Source organism: Delphinapterus leucas, chromosome 16 (assembly GCF_059928025.1).
Source record: "Delphinapterus leucas isolate spDelLeu-1000000601 "Yukka" chromosome 16, BTC_Dleu_Yukka2, whole genome shotgun sequence".
NCBI lineage: Eukaryota > Metazoa > Chordata > Mammalia > Artiodactyla > Monodontidae > Delphinapterus > Delphinapterus leucas.
In genome coordinates, this window is record NC_143144.1 from 11,101,328 (window position 1) to 11,123,653 (window position 22,326).

Consider the following 22,326-nt stretch of genomic DNA (forward strand, 5'->3'; position numbering starts at 1 on the left):
AGTTCCCCAACCAGGGATCAAACCTGCGTCCCCTGCATTAGAAGGTGGATTCTTTATGACTGGAACACCAGGAAAGTCCCCCAGTATACTGTTTTTGTGATCACCCATGTTTTTACAAGTATCACAAAATTAATTGCTGAGTAGCATTCTATTTGAATAATAAACCACAATTTTTTAAATCCATTCTCCTGTTGATATAGATTTGGGTTGTTTCCAGTTTTTGACTGTTATGAATAAGACTGCTATGAACATTTGTAGACAAGTCTTTGTGCAGATTCATACTTTCACTTCTTTTAGGGTAAATAGAAGTGAAATTGCTGGGTCATAGGACAAACGTACATTTCACTTTACAAGAAACTTGCAAACAGTTCTGCACATATGCTCCCATGACCAGTATGTGAAGGTATAGTTGCTCCCACATCCTGTCCAAGAATTGGTAGTGAATCTTTCCGATTTTAGCCCTTACAGTAGGTGTGAAATGGTATCTTATTGTAGTTTTAATTTGCATTTTCCTTAAGAATAATAATGTTGCCATATTTTCTTATACTTGTTAGCCATCGGTATATCTTTTTTTATGAAGTGTTTGTTTACATCTTTTATCCATTAAAAAGCCTGGGTTGTTTTGTCTTCTTTTTATTAAACTGTGAAAATGTATATATTTATATATATAAACATATATGTATCTTTTTCTGGGTATAAGAACTATGTCAGATATTGGAACTATTTCCTCCCAGTTTGTGGATTGCTTTTTCATTATTTAAATGAGATCTTCCATGGAGCAGACGTTGTTAATTTTGAAGACTTGTAAATTTTTTAAAGAGTTAATTGATCTTTTTTTTTTTGGTTAAACTTTCAGACATTTATTTCCCCACATCATCAATTGTGGATTATTATTAGTAAACTATCATAATTATGAGTGGCTGTGTCTAATATCTCCTTAGTGATTGTGGCATTCTATGGAGAACTTCAGTCATTAGTCATAGTGACTCCTAGTTTCACAAAGCCACAATCTCTTTTTGTAATTACCTATTAAATGTACTCTTTAATGAACAATTGGATATATCAGGCATACGAATGTTTATTAATAATACCTTAGTATAGTGTAGCATTTTCCAGTGTTTTTGCATACTTTTTTTTAAATTATTTTTTATTAATTTATTTATTTGTTTTTATTTTTGGCTGTGTTGGGTCTTCGTTGCTGCATGAGGGCTTTCTCTGGTTGCGGCAAGTGGGGGCTACTCTTTGTTGTGGTGCGTGGGCTTCTCATTGTCGTGGCTTCTCTTGTTGTGGAGCACAGGCTCTAGGTGTGCAGGCTTCAGTAGTTGTGGCACGTGGGCTCAGTAGTTGTGGCTCACGGGCTCTAGAGTGCAGCCTCAGTAGTTGTGGCACACTGGCTTAGTGGCTCCACGGCATGTGGGATCTTCCCCAGCCAGGGATTGAACCAGTGTCCCCTGCATTGGCAGGCAGATTCTTAATCACTGTGCCACCAGGGAAGCCCTGCATACTTTTAAAATATTTGATTCAACTACTCTATTAGGTATATACCTAATATAAGTACAATAAATACCTAACAAGGGTACAGTCGTCATAGAAGTTTTTGAGCTTCTTTCTAACTTTGTGTCTCCCTAGAGAGTATTAGATAAGAGAGATGACAGTCTATATCTTTTCTGTTGGAAGATGTTATAATGATAATAATAAAAGGTTTGGGGAAAAATCAACCATGCTTTTAAAGTCTGACATATCAACCATTTGATATCCCCCAATTTTATTTTCATTCCTTCCCACATGAATATTTATATTTTGGGTGTCTAGAGTCTTACCGACATTTATAGGTCTTTCCTCCACCATTGCTTTTCTGATACTCATTGAAAATTACATAGAAAGAGTGCTGCCCAAGTCAGGCTGACTCAGTTCTAAAGCTATAGATGGCAGCCAGTAAATTGAGGAGAAAACAGGAAAGAAACAAGCCCACTGTATAGCTCAGAGAAATGATTAATCATGGCTCTAACAATAACCTTAAGTCTTCAGGGAAATAGTTAATTGTGGTCAATATTCAAGGAGGAGAATACATTTAGCCCTGTACAAAGAAACAAGCAGTGTATGCCAGAGAAAAATAATGATGATTATATGTAAAAACATTATCAATTATGGGCATAAACTGTGTCAGATCTGATATATTCACTTTTAGTGAGAACTGTATTCAGGAGGATACTGGATAAGATGTTATTCTGATGACATACAGTGTTTTATATTATTTACAACCATAATAAAATTTCATCTTCTTAACACCTCTGTGAGGCAATGTAGTACTACCTTATGGTTACGTACTTTCTTGTGACTTATATGAATTTCAAGAAGGAAGAAAAGGAGCTTATATTTACTAAATCCATCTTTGGGTTTCATGTTACTTCCATATTTCAAATCATCCTCATTTTCATTTGATTTTAATATATAGTTATTGAACATCTCCCGTGCTTAGTTCTGGGGATTCAACAATGAATAAGACAGTTTTGCCCACAGGTAGCTTTCAGGATAGGCAGGGAAAGTAGACTAAATTGCCAGTGCTTTCATACAGTGTAAACATTAATGCCCAAGTGTCACAGCAGAGAGGATTTAACTGATCTTGGTGGTGTCAGAGAAATCTTCATAAAGGAGGTGTATTAGTTATCTACTGCTGTGTAACAAATACCCCCTCCCTAAATTTTAATGGCTTAAACCAACAAATGTTTGTTATCTGAAAGTTTCTGTGGTTAGGGATTTGAGTGGATTAGTTAGGTCGTTCTGAATCATGGCCTCTCTTGAGGTTGCTATCAAGTCGGCCAGGGCTGCAGTCATCTGAAGACTTCAGTGGGGCTGGAGGATTTGCTTCTAAGACAGTTCACTTGCATAGTTGTTGGTTAAAGGGCTCGGTTTGTCTCTGGATATTGGCAAGAGACCTAAGTTCCTTGTCATGTAGACCTCCTCAGAGAGAATGCTTCAGTGCCTTCATATGGCAGCTGGCTTCCCCCAGAGTTAGTAATCTAAGAGATAGTGCGAGGAGGAAGCCTCAATGCCTGTTACAATTACTTCTGCCATATTCTGTTTGTTGGAAGTGAGTCACTAAATGCATTGCACCCTTAAGCCCACACTTCTTGAAGGGAAGTGTGACAAAATATTTGGAGACATGTTTTAAAACCATCAAAGCTAGGGTGAAATTTAGAGGAATGAGTAGGAATCAGTGAGGTTCATGTGTTCCAGACAGAGAGGATGGTTTGTGTAAGGGCTTGGAGTGACAAGGGAGGGTTGCACGTGGGAATCAGATAGCTTTACGTGGCTGAATATAGAGTGAAGTTTGAGAAGCAGGGGAAGATGAAGGAGAGAAGACAGAGACTGAAACGAGGGTTTTCTGTTTAAAAGAATTACTCCAGTGGCTCTTTGGAGAATGGGCTGAAGGTGAACAAAATTAGAGGTGAGGACAGCAGTTTGGTGGCTCTAAAAGAAGTATAGATGAGGAGCGTTGAAGGCCTGATCTTAGCCAATACTGTGAATAGAGAGAATTCACAGGACAGAATTGTTTGGCATTTAGAAATAGAATCAGTGGAAGGATGAAGGAGTGTCTGGGATAGCTTCTGGGTTAGTAGCTGGTGAGTACCTTCACATTCACTGGGAGCACAGGAATTGGAGCAAATAGAGATGGGAAATTGGGGAGATTCTGAGTTTGATTTTAAATATGTTGAGTTTGAGATGCATGTGAGACAACTAGACAGAGCAACCAAGGCTCAATACATATGTATATATGTATACACACACACGCTCACACACACATATATGAAGCTGAGACTATTGCTAGAGAGAAAAAGAGGGTTAAAATTTTCATTCTTTTAAATAGGAGAAATTTGGACATTTTTTAATGCTAAGGAAAAGAATCAGAGGAAAGGAGAGTTGAAAGGAAAGGAGAGGAACTTGATGAAGTATGATCTGAGGATGGTTGGGAGTGGGGGAATGAAATTCACAACATGGGTAAAGGGTTTGGCCTTGTATAAAAGGGAGACCTAACATTTTTGTCTAATAACTCCAGTATCTGGGCTTCCTCAGTGACAATTTCTATTGACTTTTTTCCCCTGTATATAAGATGTACTTTCTTGTCGCTTTGCATGTCTCACGATTTTTGTTGAAAACTGGACATTTTTAAATAGTATAATATGGCAACTCTGGAATCTCCCTTCAGGGTTTGTTATTGTGCTTGTTGTAATTGTCGTTACTTATTTGTTTAATGAATTTTCTTAGCTAGTACTGTAGAGTATGTTCTGTTTGTCACGTGTGACTGCTGAAATCTCTATTTCATCAGCTTAGTGGTCAGCTTGTAATTAGACAGAGACTTCCATAAATGGGACCTATAACTCTCCCAGCTTTTGTCAAGGAAGGGACTCTGTGTGCATGTTGGGAGATGCCTTGGACACACAGCCAGCCAGTCCCCACCTTAGCCCTCACTTATGGCTTTTGCAGAACCTCAGGGTCTTCCAGACTTGAGAACTTAGGGCCTTCTCATGTCTTTTCCTGAACCCAGAACCCTGGGCATGAGCGTGGCTTACTAGATCACCAGGATTATGTTGAAACTTTTCACAGCCTATTGTGGATATCTCATTCCCCAGCTTTTCTTTTCAAATATTTTGGACAGCTTGTTGTTTGCCTCAGCTATTATTGCCACCTCAAGCAGTTGCAGGGTTAAAAAATGGCCTCTGGGGACTTCCCTGGTGGCACAGTGGTTGAGAGCCCGCCTGCCGATGCAGGGGACACGGGTTCGTGCCCCGGTTTGGGAAGATCCCACATGCCGCAGAGCGGCTGGACCGGTGAGCCGTGGCCGCTGAGCCTGCGCGTCCAGAGCCTGTGCTCCGCAACGGGAGAGGCCACAACAGTGAGAGGCCTGCGTATCGCAAAAAAAAAAAAAAAAAAAAGGGCCTCTGATTTTCAACAAATGATCCTGAGGAAAGGATTTTTTGCATTGAGCAAACTCTAAATAAGGTCAAATAAAGGTAAGTATTGCCAGTGGAACTTTCCAAGGAACTACCAGAAAGGTGAAATAATGACAGTTATCCGTGAATGGGGCTTTGAGGAGCTCCACTCTGCTTTGTCCCCTCCAGAGTCTTCTAGCTTGCTGATTTTCACTTTAATTGAAAGCCTGTTGGTTTTCATTGTACTGTGCATCTAGGAAGAAAGGAATGGCCCTAAGTCAAGTTAAAGCACCACTAAGCTTGCTGTCCTTACAAATATTGAGCCATTTTTTATTGAATAAACACTCCCCAGATTGCTGCCAGCCTTTACTTAATTTTTAGAGCTCTGAAAAAGTTGGTTTTGACCATTTTTTTCCATTGTTCTCATTGCTTTTACAGAGAAGAGTAGTTTTGGAGGTCCATACTCTGCTATTCCTTCTGATGTCACTCAGCAATAAAGATTAGAGAGAGATGTTTGTGGGATGGGACAGAGAGCAGGTTTCAGAGAGATAAAAAGCAGAGAAACATTAATGGTCCAACTGAGGTTAGAGACTTTGAGTTAGTAATGGTGCCAGTCTGTTGTGTGCATGTGTTTCCCAGCAAGCTCAGCAGAGCAAGTATAGATGGTGAGAATGAGACAGTAAAATTAGACAAATATGGGGGTTAACAGAGCAAGTGAGGAGAAGAGTAATAGGGCAGGAAGGTACTGAAAGCTGTATAGATAAGGAAGGGAAGCCACAGAGGAAATTAATGAGTTTGAAGAGTGAATGTGTTTGAATAAGGAAATGAGAAAACTGGGAGGAAAAATGGTTATCAGAGGATGGCATGGTTTCTGCATTTTAAGAATTTAAAGATAGAACCATTGATAGCTGATTTACAAGGTTCAGTCTTACTGAAGTTATGTGATTAATGAACAGAGAGGCTCATGTAAAATATTCCACAGTAGAGGCTGAGATCCTGTATTTTTTCTTTCTTTTTTTGGGCTGTGCTGCGTGGCTTGTGGGACGTTAGTTCCCAGACCAGGGACTGAACCTGGGGCCATGGCAATGAAAGCACCAAGTGCTAACCACTGGACTGCCAGGGAATTCCCTGAGATCCTGTTTTTCGTTCACCAGTGTGTCCTGGAATCCAAGAGCCCGCCTACCTCTTAGTAGGGATTAAATTGATGTATGTGGAAAATACGTAAGAAAGATTCATTTTCCAATTGGAGGAATCAGTAAGGGGAAAAAATGGCATCTGAGTTAGCTGTTGAAGAGATGAAAATAGCAACAAGAAGAAGTTGGTGGGAGAAAGGACATTCCTGACAGAGGGAAAGTATATCTGATGTCATTAAATTTAGAAAGAGTTGAGGGGAAATTGATTGTCTAGTTAGGCTAAATTATAGGGTATAAGTGAGGAAAGAACAGTACTAAATGGAGGTAGAATGATTAGGCTAAGACATGGAATATTTTGAAAACCCAGTTGAGAAATACGGTAAAGTAGTACAAGGAGTTCTAGCGCCAGGAAGTTTTAAAGCAAAAGCTTGATTTGTGATCAGAGTTTAGAACAACAAAATAACTGTGACGACAGTGGGAAGGAACAGATTGGAGGGGAGAGCGCTTGGACAGAGAGACCAGTTGGGAGGCTTTGGGAATATTGTGACCTTCACGACAAGGATGGTGAAAAATGGAAATTAATAGATAGATGTGAGATTTTATGGAATAAAGCAAAATGGTGATCACTAAGATAAGATTTAAAACATTAATTTGCAATTGACTCTACTGCTTTTGCTGACATTACAAAAGTTAAGGGGGCTTCCCTGGTGGCGCAGTGGTTGAGAGTCCGCCTGCCGATGCAGGGGACACGGGTTCGTGCCCCGGTCCGGGAAGATCCCACATGCCGCGGAGCGGCTGGGCCCGTGAGCTATGGCCACTGAGCCTGCACGTCTGGAGCCTGTGCTCCACAACGGGAGAGGCCACAACAGTGAGAGGCCCACGAGAGGCCCACGTACCACAAAAAAAAAAAAAAAAAAAAAAGTAAAGGACATAAAATTTTGCTAAAACTGAATCTAACCTTATGTAATTGGTCAGGGCTATCATTTATTTTCTGTTAGTCAGCAGAATGATGATTTGTGTATTCCAGAATGAATATGTACTCAATGTTTGAATTATACTATTTTTGGAGAATTGTTCTAAATAATATTTTAAAACATTTGAAAAAGTCATTTATTTTTATTCATTACAAAGTTTTATTGAGATTTGAATTGCTTACTATGAAATTATACCAGGTTAAAAAGATAACTGGTTAATATCAGTGATTTTTAAAGATTATTATACAGATACACCTAAAGGAATCAAGATACGTATACAATTTTCAAGAGACTAGCCTGCCTTCCTTCATAGCTTATTATAAAAAACTTGTAATTTTAATACATGCTTAGATCTTGACTGCCCTCTAGTGGTAATTGTCTTTTAAATGTATGGTTTGGAATGCAGGGTGTATAGATATTTTACATCCTATTTGAATGGTCATTGGTGTTTGCCCTCTCCGTGCTAGGATCTGTGAGGTACTAGGAACACAGTATATTATCAGATCTTGCCCTTAAAGTGGTTTGTTAAAGGCATAAATCCCGAATTTCTTCTTTGAGTAGCTTTGATAAGTGTGATAGAAATATATCTGCTAACTGTTCGTTTTTTTAAAATGTCAATTAGTGTTATATTCATTGTAACAGTTTAAAAACCATTTATGTAACATACTTATATAAGCTAGAATTGTATGAGTGTAGAGTGTTTTAAAATCAAGCAAAGGGGGACTTCCCTGGTGGTGCAGTGGTTAAGAATCCACCTGCCAATGCAGCGGACACAGGTTTGATCCCTGGTCCGGGAAGATCCCCCATGCCACAGAACAACTAAGCCTGTGAGCCACAACTACTGAGCCCAAGTGCCACAACTACTGAAGCCCATGTGCCTAGAGCCCGTGCTCTGCAACAAGAGAAGCCATTGCAATGAGAAGCCCGCAACGAACAGTAGGCCCCTCTCGATGCAGCTAGAGAAAGCCTGCACGCAGAGATCCAACGCAACCAGAAATAAGTAAATAAATAAAAATAAAAAATTAAATGAAATTTTAAAAAAAGTCAAGCAAAGGATGAGAATTGCATGTTTGCGGGCGAGAGTTCTGTACCTTTGACGGTGGTGCTGCTGATTAGCTATTTGCCTGGGCTTCTGTGTCCAGGGATCAGGAGACTCTTTGTTCCTAGACTCAGTCCAGCAGGTGTTTATAGGGCACCTACTTTGTGTTCAACCACTTGATGCTACAGGGTATGCAACAAAAATTTGTTTCAGATTGCCTGCGTAATCTGTTTTTAAATGTCTGTGGATCCAGATTTCCATTTAGTTATTAGTATTTTATACAGAAACAGAATGCTGAGCTGTTGCTTCTTTAACTATGGTTGCAAGCTACCCTAAACTAATGTAAGAAATATAGAATATAAACTATGAGCCACATGGACATTTGGAGGAAGATCCATGGAGCTTACAAGTCCTTGGCATGATGATATCTATGAATAGCATGTTAATTTCAAGTTCAGTTGAATGCCATCAATGAGTGTAAGAATAGTGTAGCAGTTATGACCCAGCAATTCCACCCCTGGGTGTATATCTGAAAGAAACAAAAACACTAATTTGAAAAGATACAAGTACCCCAATGTTCATAACGGCATTATTTACAATAGCCAAGATATGGAAGCAACCTAAGTGTCCATCAACAAATGAATGGATATAGAAGATGTGTATATATACACAATGGAGAACTACTCAGCCGTAATAAAGAAGGAAATTTTCTTATTTGCACAAACATGGATGGACTTGGAGGGTATTATGCTAAGTGAAATAAGTCAGACAGAGAAAGACAAATAGTGTATGATATCACTAATATGTGGAATCTGAAAATACAGCAAACTAGTGAATATAACAAATACAAAAGAAACAGACTCATAGATACAGAGAACAAATCAGAGGTTAACAGTGTGGGGAGAGGGAAGGGGGAGAGGTAATATACGGAGAGGGAATTAAGAGGTACAAACTATTATGTGTAAAATAAGCTACAAGGATATACTGTATAACACAAGGAATATAGCCAATATTCTATAATGACTAAAAACGAAGTATAGCCTTTAAAAATTGTGAATCACTATATTGTACACATATAACATATAATATTTTACATCAACTACACTTCAATTAAAACAATAGAATAGTGCAACAGCTTAAGGTCAGGGAAAAAATGCCAGGACTGAGAAATTCTTCATCATTACCTCTTATTGACCCAAATTTTCTATATACTACCCCTGTTTTTATTACCTCTATTAGCAGAAAAGATTAGTGGTAAATATTAATACCAAGAAAAATTTGTAGTGAGCTTTTTTTTTAACATCTTTATTGGAGTATAATTTCTTTACACTGTTGCATTAGTTGCTGCTGTATAACAAAGTGAATCAGCTATACGTATACATATATCCCCATATCTCCTCCCTCTTGCGTCTCCCTCCCACCCTCCCTACCCCACCCCTCTAGGTGGTCACAAAGCACCGAGCTGATCTCCCTGTGCTATGTGGCTGCTTACCACTAGCTATCTATTTTACATTTGGTAGTGTATATATGTCCATGCCACTCTCTCGCTTTGTCACAGCTTACCCTTCCCCCTCCCCATGTCCTCACGTCCATTCTCAACATATGCATCTTCATTCCTGTCCTGCCCCTAGGTTCTTCAGAACCATATATATATTTTTAGAGTCCATATATATGTGTTAGCATATGGTATTTGTTTTTCTCTTTCTGACTGACTTCACTCTGTATGACAGTCTCTCGGTCCATCCACCTCACTACAAACAACTCAATTTTGTTTCTTTTTATGGATGAGTAATATTCCATTGTATATATGTGCCACATCTTCTATATCCATTCATCTGTTGATGGACACTTAGGTTGCTTCCATGTCCTGGCTACTGTAAATAGTGCTGCAATGAACACTGTGGTACATGTCTCTTTTTGAATTATGGTTTTCTCAGGATATATGCCCAGTAGTGGGATTGCTGGGTCCTATGGTAGTTATAGTTTCAGTTTTTTAAGGAACCTCCATACTGTTCTCCATAGTGGCTGTATCAATTTACATTCCCACCAACTCTGCAAGAGGGTTCCGTTTTCTCCACACCCTCTCCAGCATTTATTGTTTGTAGATATTTTGATGATGGCCATTCTGACTGGTATGTGGTGATACCTCATTGTAGTTTTGATTTACATTGCTCTAATGATTAGTGATGCTGAGGATCTTTTCATGTGTTTGTTGGCTATATGTATATCTTCTTTGGAGAAATATCTATTTAGGTCTTCTGCCCATTTTTGAATTGGGTTGTTTGTTTTCTTGATATTGAGCTGCATGAGCTGCTTGTGTTTTTGGAGATTAATCCTTTGCTGATACGTTTGCAAATATTTTCTCCCATTCTGAGGAGTGTCTTTTCATCTTGTTTATGGTTTCCTTTGCTGTGAAAAAGTTTTTAAGTTTCATTAGGTCCCATTTGTTTATTTTTGTTTTTATTTCCATTTCTCTAGGAGGTGGGTCAAAAAGGATCTTGCTGTGATTTATGTCATAGCGTTCTGCCTATGTTTTCCTCTAAGAGTTTTTATAGTTTCTGGCCTTACGTTTAGGTCTTTAATCCATTTTGAGTTTGTGTATGGTGTTAGGGAGTGTTCTAATTTCATTCTTTTTTTTTTTTTTGCCATACACGGGCCTCTCACTGTTGTGGCCTCTCCCGTTGTGGAGCACAGGCTCCGGACTCGCAGGCTCAGCAGCCATGGCTCATGGGCCCAGCTGCTCCGCGGCATGTGGGATATTCGCGGACCAGGGCACGAACCTGTGTCCCCTGCATCGGCAGGCGGACTCTCAACCACTGCGCCACCAGGGAAGCCCTGTATTTAATTTTTGATAGTTTGATTAATTTGTGTCTTGGCGTGGTTCTCCTTGGATTTATCCCACATGGGACTCTCTGTGCTTCCTGGACTTGATTGACTATTTCCTTTCCCATATTAGTGAATTTTTCAGCTATAATCTATTCAAATATTTTCTCAGTCCCTTTCTTTTTCTTTTCTTCTTCTGGGACCCGTATAATTTGAATGTTGGTGCGTTTAATGTTGTTCCAGAGGTCTCTAGACTGTCCTCAGTTCTTTTCATTCTTTGTTCTTTATTGTGCTTTGCAGTAGTTATTTCCAGTATTTTGTCTTCCAGGTCACTTATATGTTCTTCTGGCTCAGTTATTCTGCTATTGATTTCTTCTAGAGAATTTTTTTAACATCTTTTTTGGAGTATAATTGCTTTACAATGGTGTGTTAGTTAAAGCTTTATAACAAAGTGAATCAGTTATACATATACGTATGTTCCCATATCTCTTCCCTCTTGCATGTCCCTCCCTCCCACCCTCCCTATCCCACCCCTCTAGGTGGTCACAAAGCACTGAGCTGATCTCCCTATGCTATGCAGCTGCTTCCCACTAGCTATCTATTTTACATTTGGTAGTGTATATATGTCCATGCCACTCTCTCGCTTTGTCACAGCTTACCCTTCTCCCTCCCTGTATCCTCAAGTCCATTCTCTAGTAGGTCTGTGTCTTTATTCCTATCTTACCCTGGAGAATTTTTAATTTCATTTTTATGTTGTTCATCATTGTTTTTGTGCTCCTTAGTTCTTCTTGGTCCTTGTTAAATGTTTCTAGTATTTTCTCTATTCTGTTTCCAAGATGTTGGATCATCTTTACTATCATTACTCTGAATTCTTTTTCAGGTAGACTGCCTATTTCCTCTTCATTTGTTTGGTCTGGTGGGTTTTTATCTTGCTCCTTCATCTGCTGTGTGTTTCTCTGTCTTCTCATTTTGCTTAACTTACTGTGTTTGGGGTCTCCTTTTCACAGGATGCAGGTTCGTAGTTCCCGTTGTTTTTGGTGTCTGCCCCCAGTGAGTGAAGTTGGTTCAGTGTCTTATGTAGGCTTTCTGGTTGAGGGGACTGGTGCCTGAGTTCTGATGGGTCGGGCTGGATCTTGTCATTCTGGTGGGCAGGGTGGTATCCAGTGGTGTGTTTTGGGGTGTCTCTGAACTTAGTATGATTTTAGGGAGCCTCTCTGCTAATGGGTGGGGTTGTGTTCCTGTCTTGCTGTTGTTTGGCATGGGGCGTCCCACAGTGGTGCTTGCTGACCGTTGGGTGGATCTGGATCATCGCGTTGAGACAGAGATCTCTGGGGGATCTCTTGCTGATTGATATTACGTGAAGCCAGGAGGTCTCTGGTGGTGCAGTGTCCTGAACTCGGCTCTCCCAGCTCAGAGGCTCAGGCCCGACACCCGGCCAGAACACCAAGACCCTGTCAGCCACATGGCTCAGAAGTAAAGGGAGAAAAATAAGAAAGAAAGAAAAAATAAAATAAAGTTATTAAAATAAAATTTAAAATATATTATTAAAATAAAACAAGTAATAAAAAAATAAGAAGAGAGCAACTAAACCAATACCAATTTATGTTTGAAACACTCAGTATCTGAGCCACCTTTATGCAAACAATTGCTTGTAGGAATGCTCAAAGAAAGTGTAATTTTGGAGATAACTTATACTTTACTCCAACTCGAAACAGTTTCGTGTTACCTCTCCAGCGGCAACATTTTCTCTTGGGAAAATGACTCTCTTGGTAACTTTGTGTCTTTTCTAGTTTATGGCATTTTTCCACTGTGGAAAATCAGAACTCTTACTATTTTTATACCTTTAGATTGTTCTTTTCTTAAAATGTGCTGCTTAGAAGTTAACCCTTTGGCTTTAGGTAGAACTTCCAAATCTGGACAGGTGGCTGGGGGAGGTGCTCTCTCCTCTGTCATCACTTAATCTTCCTGCTCCAATTTGGAGATCAGACTGATCAGATTATCAATTTGATTTCCTGGCCACATAGAAAACCACAGATCACCGAGGACAGGTAGAACTTGAGGCTGTTTTTAAAACAAACTTGAGCTCCAGTGATGCTTTTCTTGTCGAGTTCTGCCTGCCATGCGGGCTTTCGCCAGGACACCCCGATGGGAGTGGACCAGCTGCCCTGGGTGAGACTCCAGGCTCTGTAGTGAGCTTTTAAAGAAATTAAATAAATAATGGTTATATTTTTATACCACATTTTCCAATGTATTTGATTTAAGCTAATATTAACATTTATTTGCATTTCTTGAGCACACTGTGCATTTCATGGAGTCCAAAGTCCTGGAAACATAAAACAGGAAAAAGGACATGTGAGTTTTTCAGCAGTTCAGTTTTCTAAAAAACTGAGTGTTTTATACTCAGGAAATTGGGATTGAATTTGTTAGTACATACTAGAATGTAAGTATGACTGTATTTGCACATGTCGACATCACTAAACGTAAGGATAATATGTGAGAGCGTTTTATTTTCCTGAAAAGAAATCTCCCAGTGTTTGTGTAGTTCAAAGCTCGTTTTCTGTACCTCTTAGATTAGTTTAGGGAAGATTACAACCATGATTTAAAGAAGCAGTGGATCAGTGTGCTGTTTCTTGAGAAAATACTGACTCTGGAAATGTGGCTTTTCCTATTTTTTTTTTTTTTTAGTATGATGGCATTTAGAACTATCTCCTTAATAGTTAATTTCCTTGTCCTCAAAAAAGTAGTTTACTATTCTACCTTTCAAAAATCATTCAGTTATTAAGTAACAGATGTGAGAATATTGTACCCTTCATCATGGAGATGTTTCTCTCACTCAAGCCCCTTTCCACACCCACCTTGGATGTATCGAAAGCAAACTTTCTCTCTTCAGAGAATTTTGTACATGCTGTCTGCTGCATAGAGTAATATAAATGTCTCATTTTTAAACTGTATTAATGCATTCATGTTTTCAGTAAGGTGTTTGAATGTATTGTATGATATGAGTGTGTGACATTTGAGGCTGTCACTGCTGGACACAGGAGACTTGCTTGGAGCAGACTAAGTCGTTAGGTGTGAGCATGTGTGTATATGTGGGGAAAGGTGAAAAAACAAAATGTTGCTTATTCAGAAATTTAACCCAGTTTTTGAAAGGTTTATCAGCAGATGCAGTTCATCTACATGCCCTAAAATCACCATAAAGTCATCAAAAAGTAATAATTGATCATTTCATTAAATCAGCTCCTATTATGTGCTGGGACCTCTTAGTCCATTTTTCTTTTCTTCAGTCTAACCTTAAATTGTTAAAGATGATCTGTGTGTTTATCGTCAACCTTTAGAGCTTATCGTGACTATTTTTATTTATTTGGTCACGTCAGTAGCTTAGCTTTTAATAAACTTTTATTATTTATCAGGTCTTTCCTAACTCCTGAGAACAGATGAGCACAAATATTTAACTGGTACCTGCTAATTCTGTGGAGCTCCTGAAGGTAGAGTGGAGAGAACACAGGTTGTAGCGTTTGGCAGCTCCCGAATTCTGCCATTTGTTAGTCGTGCGACTTCATTAAGTCACTTAAATTTGCTTCTCTGTATCTAACCCCAAACTTCATGGAGCTGACCACATCCTTTGATATCAGTTCAGTGGACCCTTGTCTCCATGCGCTGTGATTTCCCAGGAGGTGACGTTCTCCAAGTCATTCTAGCTCCAGGTCCCCTGGTCTGAGGCTTTGTACCACTGGCACACTCCATCTCTGGTGCACCTCACGTCCTACAGATATTTTTTCCCCGTCTCACCACACGGATCCGGAGATTGGACCTGACCCTTTTATTTTTTCCTCAAGTCACTTAAACACAGCATTTGTGTGTATAGTGCATTACAGTGAAGAGGTGGGGTAGCAGAAGACTTACGCCCCTAGCCATTCTGTCTGGGAAACTTACCAATGGTTCCCATTCTCTGCTAAGGTATAGCTCTCTCTTTTTGTTTTCTTTCTCTCCTCCTCACTTCCTGGGTGCTTCTTCTCTCTTCTCTCCTACCCCCATAAATGTCTATTTCCTATGCAGAACAGTTTAAACCTCTTTTATTGTCTTCTTCCCATTCTTGCCCTCAAGTTCATCTCATCTTCCACTACCAAACCACCAAGTGGCTGATAGGCTTTTCTCTACAGGAAAAAAAAATTTTTTTATTTTTACATCATCTGCCCAACAGCATTAGTGAAAGTTAACAACCAGCATCTCCCAAGGAAGGCCATGTACTTTCCACTTCACCCAGCTGGTTCCATCTGATATGAAAACACTTTGTAACATATGAACCAAGATAAGAATAGAAGGTATCTTTAGCATCATCCCTGTAGGTTAAGTGGTATCTGCCCTCCTCTTTCAATTCCCCATGCAATGATCACCAGAATCCCTTTCCATTCACAGCTGCCAGAGCTGAAGTGTGCAGCGGCACAGGAGAAAGGTTCCGAATCTTCCGCGCTGAGAAAACTTACGCTGTGAAGGCAGGAAGGTGGTATTTTGAATTTGAGGCTGTCACTGCTGGAGACATGAGAGTTGGCTGGAGCAGACCAGGCTGTCAACCCGATCAGGAGCTTGGCTCGGATGAACGTGCCTTTGCTTTCGATGGCTTCAAGGTGAGTGTGCTTTGCTGGGCACCGGACACTGGAGTTTGTAGGCTCCTGGTTTTGTAGGCTGCTGTGCACCATGCATCCACACGCTGTGGGCTCCCACACTGCCTGGCTTGATTTCCTCTGGTATTCCTTTTGGTGGTACAGTAATATTAGTACTTTCCTGAGCTCAACTTTGAGAAAATAGTTCCTAGGAAAACTTTTGTTCTTGTAGTCTCAAAACGTTTTCCCTCACCCTGTGAATAGTCAAGATTATTCAAAATTCAAGAAGTAAAATATTGATTCTCTATCATATCAAAAAGATGAATCATCCTTGTCTATCAAAAATGTGAAAAATCCATATGCTAATTTAAAATATATTCACTTTGACAGAGGAATTCCATAGAAGGAATTTATCCTCAAGCAATAATTAATGATAGGTTTAAGCATTTAGTAGACATAAGAATGATGTTTGTTGTTTGCAATCACCAAGAGTTTTCATTTTCAACATTATTGGTAATTTTTAAGTTTGGTGGAAGCTGGTCAGTTGCTTTTTTCTTTTTTTTTAATTTCCCCAGGCCTCGTGGCTTCTGGGATCCTAGTTCCCCAACCAGGGATTGAACTGGGCCCACGGCAGTGAAAGTGCAGAGTCCAAACCACTGGACCGCCAGGGAATTCTCCTCAATTGCTTCTTTTATTGTTTATTTATACATTATATAAGTGTTTAATGATAATTTTAGCTGCATAATATATTTTAAAATTAAAATTACAAAATATGGAGAGATTGGTTCAAGATGGCAAAGTAGAAGGATGTGCGCTCACTCACTCTTGCGAGAACACCGGAATCACAACTAACTGCTGAACGGTCATCGACAGGAAGACAGTGGAACTCACCAAAAATGATACCCCACATCCAAAGACAAAGGAGAAGCCACAATGAGATGGTAGGAGGGGCGCAATCACAATAAAATCAAATCCCATAACTACAGGGTGGGTGACTCACAAACTGGAGAACACTTATACCACAGAAGTCCACCCACTGGAGTGAAGGTTCTGAGCCCCACATCAGGCTTCCCAACCTGGGGATCTGGAGACGGGAGGAAGAATTCCTAGAGAATCAGACTTTGAAGGCTAGTAGCATTGGATTGCAGGACTTTGACAGGACTGGGGGAAACAGAGACTCCACTCTTGGAGGGCACACACAAAGTAGTGTTGGGACCCAGGGGAAGGAGCAGTGACCCCACAGGAGACTGAACCAGACCTACCTGCTAGTGTTGGAGGGTCTCCTGCAGAGGCGGGGGGTGGCTGTGGCTCACATGAGGACAAGGACACTGGCGGCAGAAGTTCTGGGAAGTACTCCTTGGCATGAGCCCTCCCAGAGTCCGCCATTAGCCCCACCAAAGAGCCGGGTAGGCTCCAGTGTTGGGTTGTCTCAGGCCAAACAACCAACAGGGAGGGAACCCAGCCACACCCATCAGCAGACAAGCGGGATAAAGTTTTACTGAGCTCTGCCCACCAGAGCAACACCCAGCTCTACTCACCAGTCCCTCCCATCAGAAAACTTGCGCAAACATCTTAGATAGCTTCATCCACCAGAGGGCAGACAGCAGAAGCAAGAACTACAATCCTGCAGCCTGTGGAACAAAAACCACATTCACAGAAAGATAGACAAGATGAAAATGCAGTGGGCTATGTAGTAGATGAAGGAACAAGATAAAACCCCAGAAAAACAACTAAATGAAGTGGAGATAGGCAACCTTCCAGAAAAATAATTCAGAATAATGATAGTGAAGATGATCCAGGACCTAGGAAATAGAATGGAGGTAAAGATCGAGAAGATGCAAGAAATGTTTAACAAAGACCTAGAAGAATTAAAGAACAAACACCTAGAAGAATTAAAGAACAGAGATGAACAATACAATAACTGAAATGAAAAATACCCTAGAAGGAAGCAATAGCAGAAAAACTGAGGCAGAAGAACAGATAAGCAACCTGGAAGACAGAATGGTGGAATTCACTGCCGTGGAACAGAATAAAGAAAAAAGAATGAAAAGAAATGAAGACGGCCTAAGAGACCTTTTGGACAACATTAAATGCAACAACATTTACATTATAGGGGTCCCAGAAGGAGAAGAGACAGAGAAAGGACATGAGAAAATATTTGAAGAGATTATAGTCAAAAACTTCCCTAACATGGGAAAGGAAATAGCCACCCACGTCCAGGAAGCACAGAGAGTCCCATACAGGATAAACCCAAGGAGAAACACGCCAAGACACATAGTAATCAAATTGACAAAAATTAAAGAAAAATTATTGAAAGAAACAAAGGAAAAATGACAAATAACATACAAGGGAACTCCCATAAGGTTAACAGCTGATTCCTCAGCAGAAACTCTACAAGCCAGAAGGGAGTGGCATGATATATTTAAAGTGATGGAAGGGGAAAACGTACAACCAAGATTACTCTACTCATCAAGGATCTTATTGAGATTCGACTGAGAAATCAAAAGCTTTACAGACAAGCAAAAACTAAGAGAATTCAGCACTACCAAACCAGCTCTACTACAAATGCTAAAGGAAATTCTCTAAGTGGGAAACACAAGAGAAGAAAAGAACCTACAAAAACAAACCTGTAACAATTAAGAAGATGATAATAGGAACATACATATTGATAATTACCTTAAACATGAATGGATTAAGTGCTCTAACCAAAAGACACAGGCTCGCTGAATGGATACAAAAACAAGACCCATATATATGCTGTCTACAAGAGACCCACGTCAGACCTAGGGACACATTCAAACTGAAAGGGAGGGTATGGAAAAAGATATTCCATGCAAATGGAAATCAAAAGAAAGCTAGAGTACCAATACTTATATCAGATAAAATAGACTTCAAGATAAAGAATGTTACAAGAGACAAAGAAGGACACTACATAATAATCAAGTGATCAATCCAAGAAGATATAACAATTATAAATATATATGCATCCAACATAGGAGCACCTCAATACATAAGGCAACTGCTAACAGCTATAAAAGAGGAAATCAACAGTCACACAATAATAGTGGGGGACTTTAACACCTCACTTACACCAATGGACAGATCTTCCAAACAGAAATTAATAAGGAAACACAAGCTTTAAATGACACAATTGACCAGATAGATTTAATTGATATTTATAGGACATTCCATTCAAAAACAGCAGATTACACTTTCCTCTCTAGTGCACATGGAATGTTCTCTAGGATAGATCACATCTTGGGTCACAAATCAAGCCTCAGTAAATTGAAGAAAATTGAAATCATATTAAGCATCTTTTCTGACCACAATGCTATGAGATTAGAAACGAATTACAGGGGAAAAAACGTAAAAAACACAAAGTACATGGAGGCTAAATAATATGTTACTAAATATCCAAGAGATCACTGAAGAAATTAAAGAGGAAATCAAAAAATACCTAGAGACAAATGACAGTGAAAACACAATGATCCAAAATCTATGGGATGCAGCAAAAGCAGTTCTAAGAGGGAAGTTTATAGCAATACAAGCCTACCTCAAGAAACAAGAAAAATCTCAAATAAACAATCTAACGTTACACCTAAAGGAACTAGAGAAAGAAAAACAAACAAAACACGAAGTTAGCAGAAGGAAATAAACCATAAAGATCAGAGCAGAATTAAATGAAATAGAAACAAAGAAAACAATAGCAAAGATCAATAAAACTAAAAGCTGGTTCTTTGAGAAGATAAACAAAATTGATAAACCATTATCCAGACTCATCAAGAAAAAGAGAGAGAGGACTCAAATCAATAAAATTAGAAATGAAAAAGGAGAAGTTACAACATACACTGCAGAAATACAAAGCATCCTAAGAGACTACTACAAGCAACTTTATGCCAATTAAATAGACAACCTGGAAGAAAGGGACAAATTCTTAGAAATGTATAACCTTCCAAGACTGAACCAGGAAGAAATAGAAAATATGAAGAGACCAATCACAAGTACTGAAGTTGAAACTGTGATTAAAAATCTTCCAATAAACAAACAAGCTCAGAACCAGATGGCTTCACAGGCGAATTCTATCAGACATTTAGGAAAGAGCTAACACCTATCCTTCTCAAACTCTTCCAAAAAATTGCAGAGGAAGGAATACTCCCAAACTCATTCTATGAGGCCACCATCACCCTGATACCAAAACCAGACAAAGATACTACAGAAAAAGAAATTACAGACCAATATCACTGATGAATATAGATGCAAAATTCCTCAACAAAATACTAGCGAACAGAATCTAACAGCACACTAAAAGGATCATACACCATGACCAAGTGGTATTTTTCCCAGGGATGCAAGGATTCTTCAATATACGCAAATCAATTAATGTGATACACCATATTAACAAACTGAAGAATAAAATCCATATGATCATCTCAAGAGACGCAGAAAAAGCTTTTGACAAAATTCAACACCAATTCATGATAAAAACTCTCCAGAAAGTGGGCATAGAGGGAACCTACCTCAACATAATAAAGGCCATATATGACAAACCCACAGCAAACATCATTCTCAATGGTGAAAAACTGAAAGCATTTCCACTAAGATCAGGAACAAGACGAGGATGTCCACTCTGGCCACTGTTAGTCAACATAGTATTGCAAGTCCTAGCGACGGCAATCAGAGAAGAAAAAGAAATAAAAGGAATACAAATTGGAAAAGAAGAAGTAAAGCTGTCACCGTTTGCAGATGACATGATATTATACATAGAGAATCCTAAAGATTCCACCAGAAAACTACAAAGGTAATCAATGAATTTAGTAAAGTTGCAGGATACAAAGTTAATGCACAGAAATCTCTTGCATTCATATACATTAATGATGACAAATCTGAAAGAGAAATTAAGGAAACACTCCCATTTACCACTGCAACAAAAAGAATAAAATACCTAGGAATAAACCTACCTAGGGAGACAAAAACCTCTATGCAGAAAACTATAAGACAGTGATGAAAGAAATTAAAGGTGATACCAACAGATGGAGAGATATACCATGTTCTTGGATTGGAAGAATCAATATTGTGAAAATGATTATTCTACCCAAAGCAATCTACAGATTCAGTGCAATCCCTATCAAATTACCAATGGCATTTCTTACAGAACTAGAACAAAAAGTCTTAAAATTTGTATGGAGACACAAAAGACCCCAAATAGCCAAAGCAGTCTTGAGGGGAAAAAATGGAGCTGGAGGAATCAGACTCTCTGACTTCAGACTATACTACAAAGCTACAGTAATCAAGACAATATGGTACTGGCACAAAAACAGAAATATAGATCAATGGAACAGGATAGAAAGCCCAGAGATAAACCCTTGCACCTATGGTCCACTAATCTATGACAAAGGAGGCAAGGATATACAATGGAGAAAAGACAGTGTCTTCAATAAGTGGTGCTGGGAAAACTGGACAGCTACATATAAAAGAATGAAATTAGAACACTTGCTAACACCATACACAGAAATAAACTCAGAATGGATTAGAAACCTAAATGTAAGACTGGACACTGTAAAACTCTTAGAGGAAAGCGTAGAAGAAAACTCTTTGACATAAATCACAGCAAGATCGTTTTTGATCCACCTCCTACAGTAATGGAAAAAAACCCAAAAATAAACAAATGGGACCTAATGAAATGTCAAAGCTTTTGCACAGCAAAGGAAACTATAAAGAAGACGAAAAGACAACCCTCAGAATGGGAGAAAATATTTGCAAATGAATCAGTGGACAAAGGATTAATTTCCAAAATATGTAAACAGCTCATGCAGCTCAATATTTTAAAAAAACCCAATCAAAAACCAGACAGAAGACCTAAATAGACATTTCTCCAAAGAAGACATACAGATGGCCAAGAAGCACATGAAAAGCTGCTCAACATCACTAATTATTAAAGAAATGCAAATCAAAACTACACTGAGGCATCACCTCACACCAGTTAGAATGGGCATCATCAGAAAATCTACAGACAACAAATGCTGGAGAGGGTGTGGAGAAAAGGGAACACTCTTGCATTGTTGGTGGGAATGTAAATTGATACAGCCACTATGGAGAACAGTATGGAAGTTCCTTAAAAAACTAAGAATTACCATATGACCCAGCAATCCGACTACTGGGCATATACCCGGAGAAAACCATCATTCAAAACAACACATGCACCCCAATGTTCATTGCAGCACTATTTACAATAGCCAGGTCATGGAAGCAACCTAAATGCCCATCAACAGACGAATGGATAAAGAAGATGTGGCACATATGTACAATGGAATATTACTCAGCCATAGAAAGGAAGGAAATTGGGTCATTTGTAGAGACGTGGGTGGATCTAGAGACTGTGATACAGAGTGAAGTAAGTCAGAAAGAGAAAAACAAATATCGTATATTAACGCATATATGTGGACCTAGAAAAATGGTACAGATGAACTGGTTTTCGGGGCAGAAATAGAGACACAGATGTAGGGAACAAACGTATGGACACCAAGGGGGGTACGTGGCGGGAGGTGGTGGTGGTGTGTTGAATTGGGAGATTGAGATTGACATATATACACTAATATGTGTAAAATGGTTGACTAATAAGAACCTGTATATAAAAATAAATAAAATAAGATTCAAAAATTATAAAAAAGAAACACATTATTAGCAATATCAAGACAAAAGCTTAAAAAATAATAAAAAATAAAAATAAAAAATATGTATATATGACACAGCCATAATAGAATAATAATAGTCTTTTTGGGAGGATGAAATTATTGACATTTTATTTTTTTATCCTATTTTTATTTC

At 39.0% G+C, this 22,326-nt stretch overlaps 1 protein-coding gene across 2 annotated transcripts in view; it reads left to right on the forward strand.

Moving 5' to 3' along the window:
- RYR2 (ryanodine receptor 2) overlaps positions 1 to 22,326 on the forward strand; it is a 432,618-nt gene that overhangs the window by 150,679 nt on the left and 259,613 nt on the right. For both annotated transcript variants that reach the window (XM_089897470.1, XM_089897471.1), the window contains exon 24: positions 15,317 to 15,525. In XM_089897470.1, the coding sequence (XP_089753596.1) occupies positions 15,317 to 15,525 (209 nt within the window). The remainder of the gene's footprint in view (positions 1 to 15,316; positions 15,526 to 22,326) is intronic.